The sequence below is a fragment of the Daucus carota genome, chromosome 3, assembly GCF_001625215.2.
Source record: "Daucus carota subsp. sativus chromosome 3, DH1 v3.0, whole genome shotgun sequence".
In the NCBI taxonomy this organism is placed as follows: Eukaryota; Viridiplantae; Streptophyta; class Magnoliopsida; order Apiales; family Apiaceae; genus Daucus; species Daucus carota.
Window position 1 is genome coordinate 43,489,747 of NC_030383.2, and position 9,620 is coordinate 43,499,366.

The 9,620-nt window shown below is 34.7% G+C and overlaps 2 protein-coding genes across 4 annotated transcripts; one reads left to right on the top strand and one right to left on the bottom strand.

Annotated features, from left to right (window-relative positions):
• Positions 1-1,693: 1,693 nt before the first annotated feature.
• LOC108213504 (chlorophyll synthase, chloroplastic-like) lies at positions 1,694-5,195 on the bottom strand. Of its 3 annotated transcripts, XR_010289793.1 has the most exons (9): positions 5,020-5,195; positions 4,680-4,766; positions 4,522-4,587; positions 4,356-4,439; positions 4,210-4,271; positions 3,887-4,019; positions 2,838-2,942; positions 2,700-2,755; positions 1,694-2,022 (listed from the first exon to the last, which is right to left on the bottom strand). XR_010289793.1 is itself a non-coding variant. In XM_017385303.2 (6 exons), exons 2-6 carry the CDS (start codon positions 4,764-4,766, stop codon positions 3,920-3,922), a joined length of 399 nt encoding a protein of 132 aa, XP_017240792.2. In that variant the 5' UTR covers positions 5,020-5,195; the 3' UTR covers positions 2,969-3,919. The 3 variants fall into 3 exon arrangements, 1 of the variants encoding a protein (XP_017240792.2); XR_010289794.1 differs by lacking the exon at positions 3,887-4,019 and having other exon boundaries at positions 1,703-2,022; positions 5,020-5,193; XM_017385303.2 differs by lacking the exons at positions 1,694-2,022; positions 2,700-2,755; positions 2,838-2,942 and having other exon boundaries at positions 2,969-4,019.
• Positions 5,196-7,509: 2,314 nt separating this feature from the next.
• On the top strand, positions 7,510-9,321 carry LOC108215063 (cysteine desulfurase, mitochondrial). Its single transcript, XM_017387396.2, has one exon. The coding sequence runs from the start codon at positions 7,637-7,639 to the stop codon at positions 9,005-9,007; it is 1,371 nt and encodes a 456-aa protein (XP_017242885.1). The 5' UTR covers positions 7,510-7,636; the 3' UTR covers positions 9,008-9,321.
• The last annotated feature ends 299 nt before the right edge of the window (positions 9,322-9,620 follow it).

The following is a 9,620-nucleotide window of genomic DNA, read 5'->3' on the forward strand; positions in this document are numbered from 1 at the left end:
GACTTCTATTATTTAAAATAATATATTTATATTTTATCAAGTTTATTTATTATTTATATTTTATTATATGGTTATTTTCTTTGTTTTAATTAAAAATAAATAATAAATAAACTTGATAAAATCTAAATATATTATCATAAATATTAGAAGTCATAACCTTTTACTTGGTTCTGGTAAAATTTAAAAATAATGTGTAAAACTTTATAAATAATATTTTTACTGCTTGAACTTATATTTCAAGTACTTGTTTGATATTTATGGCCACTTCAGTGACCATCTTGATACCGTTTTGAGTTCAGTGACCAATTTGATACATTAAGCCTACTTCAGTGACCAACTTGATAATTAACCCGATTTTTTTTTGTTTGAATTTATTTCTCAATAATATTTAATGAATCAATATAAGATATTTATTGACAGTTTCACACATCGAATCCGTGAACTATAAAAATAATATAGGATACATAATAATTTAAAATTACTAAAATAAAATTAATATAAGATAATCATTTACAATAAAGGATATACAACAATTTTAAAAAATGACGCTATGCGTGCTAAGACCCTGTTTATTAGCCATAAGTAAGTTTACTTTTTGGAGTTTAGAATATTATACATTGAAAAAATGAAATTTAATATAATGTGACAAATAAATTATATTGATAATATGGTTTTCATGAGAGGTGTAACTTTCGAAAAAGATTCGTCGTATAACGAAAATAACATGTTTTAAAAAGTTTTAATCAACAATAAGTGTCATTCTATTTAACAAATTTATGAGAATTATTTTCATCCTAATATTTTAGATATTTTATAATAACACGTGTATGATTCTATGTTTAATCTAAAAAACAATTATTTTTTTCTACAAATTACTATTTCATTACAAATCATCTTTCTTGGATTTCGGAATACCATAAAAAATAATGAAAATTAATTTATCTTTCAACTTATTTGACTGGTCTTTTTTAATTTACAAAATTATTTAATATTATTAGGTTTTAAGATTTTTATTAAATTTATCACACAATAATCAAGGTTCAAAAAATAGAATCCAGAATACTCAAAAACACTATTAATAATTGATAATAAAATTAATAAGTAGTATAAAAACGTAAATAAACTAATTACATAACTTATACAAATAACTCTTTTTAACTCTAATATTTTCTTTTTCAATACAAATATGAATCATTACGTAATCATTTTATACACATATGAAGATATACGAAATATGACAAATCTAATTTAAAATTAACTGAATAATATTCTTATCACGTATTAATAGCAGAAAAATATTTATAAATAGATGATAAATTGCAAAAGCTAAAATTTCATGAGAAAATATAATCAGTTGGCTAATATAATTTAATTAAAATTCAATTCGTTAATATTAAAATATTAATAAAATAATGTTAAAATTTGAATTATAAATTCCACGGGTTAAAGGCCAGTTAAGTTATAAGTCGCCAAAAGGGCTTAGATAGGTGCATCATACCAACTCTTTCCATCCACCTCGTCATGCTCACTTTTAAACTAACATGTTAATAATCAAGTCAACTCTATCAAACCGAAAAATATATACAAAAACTACATGTTGAAAGGATTAGTAGCAAAATTGACTTAGCAGAGACACATTCTACTATTCTAGCACCTGCTGAGACTTAAGTGATAAAATAACCTGCAAGTAACTTTAACATTCTTATTTGTCAAAAGTACCACAGGAGAGTCGGGGCTTTGGAGATATTAATGAATGTCTTGATATATCTGCCTACACCAGTGTCTTAAAACTCTACTGTTACTTTTCTGTGTCTATCATATACCCACCAGACTATTATATTCATAAGTTTGTCATGGTAACCAAATACAAATATAAACAATCCGAGTTTTATAAATTTCAAAGTACAACCTCTCGAGATCTTTTAGGCTTTGTAGGAAATCTGAAAAATCCACATAAATCCATGCGACTACAGACCATTCCTTTTCGTCGAGACCTGAATCCCTGAATCCCTGTAATGTAACCTGCATCTCAAAAAAAAAAAAGCATCTATGCAATTAAGATTAATGGAAATACATTTCAAAATTAAACAGTAAGATGAGAGATCGCTACACCTAAGAGTCACAGGGATCTTACTTTAATACTCAATACAAATTTTGAGTTTCCAGATGGAACACAAAAGAAAATTTGTATAAGAACTGCTATATTGTGAATGTTCATAAATTAACTCGTGAGCGAAATTATTATTACAACTAAGAACATCTGAGTAAGTAAACTGTACTTAAAGATATTAAGATTTGCTAGAGGCTGTTGAGATAGAAAGGCTATATATCATCCTGGTAAGTCAGTTTTATTAGTAGTCTAACTATGACAAAACAACAGCGTTGCCTCTTTGTCAAGTATTAAAAAGGACAGTAGCGAAAAGCATTACCGATTTCTATATTTTATTTCAAAAGCCATGTCAGTTACATTGCCTCATTTCCAAAGCCATGTTCAATATTTTACATGTCTGGCTCCTGGATTATATGAGAAGGAATAACTGTCCAGCCACTATATCTCTGTACATGAAACTGTTTTAATATCTATGGTTTCTAAGCCGTTTCTGTAGCTATCTAAATCATTTGGATAATTCTCTGATTTAAATATGAATATTTAAATCAGTCTCCGATCATATTAAATCAAAGTATAATCGAGTACTAACCAAAATTGTTTGGAGACATGTATGTTCCACCCTTAGGATACGGGAATTATCAACATCTGCACATAAAAGGAACAAAATTAATATGAAAGTTACATATGTATCGTTCGAGTATAATCGTGTGCACAATTTAGAGCAAACCATCTTTTGCAGAAGTCTGATCATTGGTTCTATTGCCATCTTCCTGACCAAATCTTTGCGATAACATTTTTTCTACTCCTGAACATCTGCCTCTGCGTTTTGGAGCTGAGAATAATATAACCACTAAGAATTTAGAAATTCTACCGAAAAGAAAAACAGCCTTAAAAAAACTACCAACTGCTGGTGCTCTAGTGAGATCAGGCATCGATTCTAGAGCCTTTATCATAGTGTTGACACCTGGACCACGACCTCCTAAATAATGTTATTTTTGTAATAGTTTGATGATTAATATTCATCTAAGGTTTAAAAATGAAGAACTAAAAAAGAAAAATCAAATTATCAGATGGGAAAGGAATCAAATAAAGGAAAGAGATAAGGCAGGCTATTATTAGCTAACCATATTAACAGATCTCTAATTTGAGTACTATTGTTCTGGAGCTTTAGACGGAGATCTCTGCGATCTTTTTTGTGACATTAACTTCCAATTAAACAGATATAACACAATGACAGATATAACTTCCAATTGAAGAAATTCATACAGTGTTTTCAATGCTCCTTCAGCAATGATTACACATCAAGGTTCATACTCTTGAAAGAGTAATTACAAACATTATTAGTTTCAAATTTGAGGCCCAGGCAATTTTCTTTGTAATTCTTCAACTTATTGTCATCACCAATCATGGTAGTTCCACCCAATGGTGATCCATAAGTATAAACTAATGTTGCTATGATTGGTTTACTAAGTTCGACTTTTAGAGGACTTTGACTACTCATGCTTGCAAAAAGGGGCCTGCAAAAAGCTGTACAAATTAAAATCCTGTGAAAAAATATCAGGAACAACAAATATCTTGGGCCTGCAAAAAGGATTTTTGAATAAAAACAATCATAATTTTTTCTAGGAAATAGACTTTGATTTGGACTTGGGTTTGCAAATATGTCGAATGGATCGGTACAACATTTTGAATCTGAAAGCAATCCAGTATCAGTAAAATTGATACGATACTTTATACGACAATAAAATTGATTTCTCTGGAACTAAAATTATATACCAGTAGTACGCAAACTTTGCCAATAGACATAACTCAATCTTTTCCAACTTTGCCAATAAACTTCTTCACCAAGCTCAAGAGCTCTGTTCTAAGAGCATCGCGAGCTTTAACTTTCTTGCGCCGTTGTAGTTCCCTGAAGAATTGTTTAAGAATATAGCTCTTTTTTTACCAAGTATACAATTCAACTACTCATTTAAATATATTAGAATCTAAGAATATTAACAGTTGCTTAATCTGATATACATGTACTAAGCCCGAGAGTTTTGCTAAATTTAAACAATAGTTGAAGACACGGGATAATCATTAATGGTAAGCTATCATACCATGGTAAACTGATATAACTTGCTCCTAGTGCGAAATTTCCAATCCATCCATTCTGTTTCAGCTGTAGAACAGGAGAAAAGAGGTTTGTGAGGCTTTAAAAAGGACTATTTTCAATCATATAATTACAGAAATCAAATACAATTACCTTTAAAGGGGGAGCCGAATAGATGTAAGATATAAAAGACCCTCCCAAAGCAAGATAAAACATGATAGGAAATGTATGCCCTGCCTGTGAAAGAGAGTAGTGGGCTTAGGGAAAGAAAGCTCGGTGTTATTTGCTGAAGAAAGATCATCAATTTAAATAGACCTACCCACACATCAAGTATACCAGCTAACCCAAGTCCTCCCAAAAGCAGTACCCATATATGAGTAATAACCTGAGGATGAAAGTGTTCTTACATAAAAATTATCGTAAAAATAGAGATAACTTTCATGTATGCCTATTATAACAATAACTTGTATTACTAACCTCATTCTCAGATATGACCCCAGAAGGAATCGGACGATAAGGTTCATTAATAGCATCAATCTCTCTGTCATACCAATCATTGAGCATCTAGACAAATAAGAAAATACAAAATATATTGACTTCAAAGAAATTAATCAAGCAGGAATAAGCACCAAGTTTATGCAGCAGAGGTTCGCCTGTATGTTATCATATTTAATTTATTTTTCTGGTTTGCTTCATAACAAAAGCACATACACGTAGAAATTTGGTTTGCTTCGTAACATAAGCTCATGCAATAACATCAAATATACAATGCTTAACACGTGAATGCATCAAACGCTAAACAGAGAGAGAAGGATACCTGATTCACGTTCCTGAATACAATTCCAGGTATTCACATTGTTGCACAGATTTACAGGAGTATGCGACCATTGTTTATTGACGTTAACACCGCGACCTCTGCGCCTGGAGCCGGGGTCTGAGTTATCGCTCAAGACAGGGTGTGGAGCTGAAGGAGACAATAGTTTCGATCAACACCTCTTATGTGTAGAACAGATGTGACTATATCAACTCAGACCGTGACTCATAGTTGCATCAATCTACTAACTTAATTGTACACAATTAATAAGCTTGGATGAGGGATGGAATCAAGTTAAAAGAAGAAAATACGGTGATGAGTAGCAAAAATAACAAATGTGATTATTTCCTTGAGGAATAGGCACGTTTTCCTTATTATGTGTTTCTGGAAACTTCGAAACCGTTGCTACTGAACAAAGAATCAACATTTGGACCACATCGTCTGTGATTTGTAACAGGCTCTGGCAATCCTTCCACGACCCGTTTTTTCTTATCTCCAAGGCATACCCTATGACGGCTTTCAGTTGTGGTGCGAGTTTTATAACAAATAAGGGGATTAGACAGAGTACTAAATACCAACGACTGATCATAAGTTCAAATACTTAATATAATGGTCTATGAAGTTATGACACGAATGCCTGATATATGAAACGAACCTGTCTGTGAAGGAGTATTGCCTTCATTGTTAATTCGATGAACGCCTGGGGGGGGGGGGGGGCTGCTTTGAGAAATACATATGTTCTGCTTAGTATAGACAGAAATAAAGTTTATGTTTAAAAATATTATACTTGCTGAAATTTACTTTACTCAGAGCAAACATAAATATTCCAATAATCAATCTTACAGATTACTAAGTTCTCAAGCTTCAACCTCCACAGTGAATTCCTTTTCTGCCTGACTCCTAGAAAATAGAAAGATAGATAAATTCACCCTGGTAGATAAAATGAAGAAAGAGAAAAGATTACTAAGTTCTAAAGCTACGGAAGCCTCATTAGAAACTTACAGATTATTAAAGAGCTTTTTAATTGTCACCGGACTTCCATTAATTAAATGTCCCTTATACACAACTCCATAACTACCTTCACCAAGCACATTCTCCTTCTAAAATCAGTAATTAGTTGCAACTTCAAGGTCTCTTAAGGTAAACCAATGACCCCAACCGAAGTGAGAAAATTCAGGTAGCCCGCTTAAAGGAGAAAGAGCGGTTATTGGATGGGAAGAAATTCGTATATACGCAGAAAATGTACCAGAACTCCCTTCTTCACCATATTGGGATCTGCCATCTTTCTCCAGATGATTAAAAGAACCGTGACTGCTATTATTATCTCCATTCTTTGCTTTTCCCAATCCAAAATAATGTGTATCTATATAATTGAAAAATAAATTTAATCTTAACTCATGTATTAACAAATCTCAATTAAAATTTTCTTCAAACATGCATACTAAATAAAAATCATATATGAATAAGTAGCTTAAAAAATCATCTGAAAAATCAATTGCTATAAAAAAATAATATCACAGTTCATATCTGAAGAACTTATACCCGATTTCGTAGAAGCCAATTTCTTAGAATGTGATTTCAGGGACAAAGATACTTTCTCGGCACTATATTACCTGCATCACAGTGGAAGCATAGAAAACATTATCAATTAACAACAATGAATAATTTTTTTTGCTTCTATTGAAAATCATAAAAAATTTCATCAAACATGTACACTGCATAAGAATTCGTATACTATCAACCGGAACTCGAAACTGAAAATCCACCCATATATAGCACTTTAATATACAATCTCTATGTAATGATAACCCATTGAAACTCTTAGAGATATACCTATGCGGAAAGATCTTTAAATCTTCTTTGGAGGGCTTTAGAATCAAATCAATAGCAGCCCTACTTGGGGAGTTTGTTGTAGAAGGCGAGGATTAGTGTCAATGCTCCACATCCCGTTTCTAGCAAATCCATGCTTCTCAAGAGAACCAAACTCTGAAAACTGCAGATATGATGCAGATTCCACGAAAAAGGTGAAGGAAATCAACTGAATAATTTCCTTGAATAGCTACACTATGCTCTTTTTTTTTTGAGAAAAATAGCTACACTATGCTGATGGTGAATACAAAAAACAAACACGTGGTGTGCCTAATTTCAAGTATAACACATTGGCAGATACATTGATTAATTTGTGAACGTAATTGCCATGGTTAAGCTGATACCTGCTAACGTGAATCCATAGCCAGTGAGACTACGGTCAAAAATCACTCTACAAACCCACACAAGAACTCTTTGATATCAAGCAAAGAAATTCAGTTTGAATTTTGAAAACTAATATTCATAGTCTAAGAGAAGAAAGTCGTAATTAGCGAGCAACAGAATCAATCAGTAAATAAATACCCGTGAAGAAGGCAAGCTGGCAAGGTCCTGTAGCCAAGTTGGTTATCTAGCCGGTTATGTGTTTTATAAACGGGTCGCGCAGAATAAAGTAATATAGGTAGTTTAGTATAGGAATTGGGTAAAACATGGGTAACCCGTGGGTAAAAAGGCAAAACGGGCATTGCACACATTAAGAAGATATAGATTCATCATCACCCACGAACCCCAACCCCCAAAACTCATCCTCATCATGGCCGCCAAGCTTATCACCACCGCCCTCCGCCGCACCGCCCTCCGCCGCACCGCCTCTCTCAAACCCATTAATCTCCGCCCCTTCTCCACCGCCGCTGCCACCATCCCCGACCCCTACGATGACCCTTCTTCCCTTACAGTCAAAGGCGTCAAAATCTCAGGCAGGCCCTTGTATCTCGATATGCAAGCCACTTCTCCGGTCGACCCACGTGTCTTAGACGCCATGCTTCCCTTCTATCTGTCTCGTTATGGAAATCCCCATTCTCGAACCCATCTCTACGGTTGGGAGTCCGATGAGGCTGTCGAGATTGCGCGTGGCCAGGTTGCGCAGCTGATTAATGCGTCACCCAAGGAGATTGTGTTTACTTCTGGGGCTACGGAGAGTAATAATATTTCGGTTAAGGGGACGCTTCACTTTTACAAGGAGAAAAAGAAGCATGTGATTACGACGCAGACGGAGCATAAGTGTGTGCTTGATTCGTGTCGCCATTTGCAGCAGGAGGGGTTTGATGTTACGTATTTGCCGGTGAAGAGTGATGGGTTGGTTGATGTGGGGAAATTGAGAGATGCAATTAGGCCCGATACGGGGCTTGTTTCGGTTATGGCTGTGAATAATGAGATTGGTGTGATTCAGCCTATGGAGGAGATTGGGGCGGTTTGTAAGGAGTTTAAGATTCCGTTTCATACGGATGCTGCTCAAGCGTTGGGGAAGATTGATGTGGATGTGGACAAGTGGAATGTGAGTTTGATGTCGTTGAGTGGGCATAAGATTTATGGGCCGAAGGGGATTGGGGCTTTGTATATGAGGCGTAGGCCGAGGATTAGGGTTGAGCCGCAGATGAATGGGGGTGGACAGGAGAGGGGGATTAGGAGTGGGACTGTGCCTACGCCGTTGGTTGTTGGAATGGGAGCTGCGTGTGAGTTGGCGAGGAAGGAGATGGAGTATGATGAGAAAAGGATTAGTATGTTGCAGGAGAGGATGCTCAATGGGATTAGAGCTAAGCTTGACGGGGTTGTGGTGAATGGGAGTGAGGAGAGGAGGTATGTTGGGAATTTGAATTTGTCGTTTGCCTATGTTGAGGGGGAGAGTTTGTTGATGGGGTTGAAGGAAGTGGCTGTTTCTAGTGGAAGTGCGTGTACTAGTGCTAGCTTGGAGCCTTCTTATGTGTTGAGGGCTTTGGGAGTGGATGAGGACATGGCACATACTTCAATTAGGTTTGGAATTGGGAGGTTTACTACTGAGGAAGAGATTGATCGGGCGGTCGAGCTCACAGTGAAGCAGGTTGAGAAGTTGAGAGAGATGAGTCCACTTTATGAAATGGTAAAGGAGGGGATTGATATTAAAAGTATACAGTGGGCGCAACATTGATTGCTGGCGAGAGAAGCTGTCAGATGCTGGATGCTAGTGGTTGTGACATGACTACTGATTGCTGGATTGTGATGATAAGATGCTGGTAATTGCTAGATGCTGAAGCGAAGCATGAAAGCTTAATGGTATTAATAGCTTGGAGGACTTATAAGTCAGGTTTTATTGTAGTTGTTTTATGTTAGGTTTTGTTTTTAAATGACATTTTCAAAGCTTACACTATGCTACCCTAATATGTAATGTATTCTCTTGTTGTGGATATAAATAATTTATATTCTGAATGGGAATAATGAAATTTATGCTGTTTTGATCATCAACTTATTGTGTACTTCTTTGTGCTGTAAGTTGGTGCTTGTATATTTTGCATTTAGAGTGTATAGAGTTTCATGTGCTAATATTCCTCTAAAGAATCGTTTACGTTATATATCTGAGATTCAGCGTTATATGATAATCTGAGAACTAAGTGACTTATACTTGCTATATTTTGAAGCATGTTTGCTGAGAAGTGAGAACTAAGTGACTTATACTTGCTATATTTTGAAGCATGTTTGCTGTGTAGAAAAAAAATGTAACAGTCTGAAATCTGAATTCTAAAAGCTTTAATGCTATCTCTTTC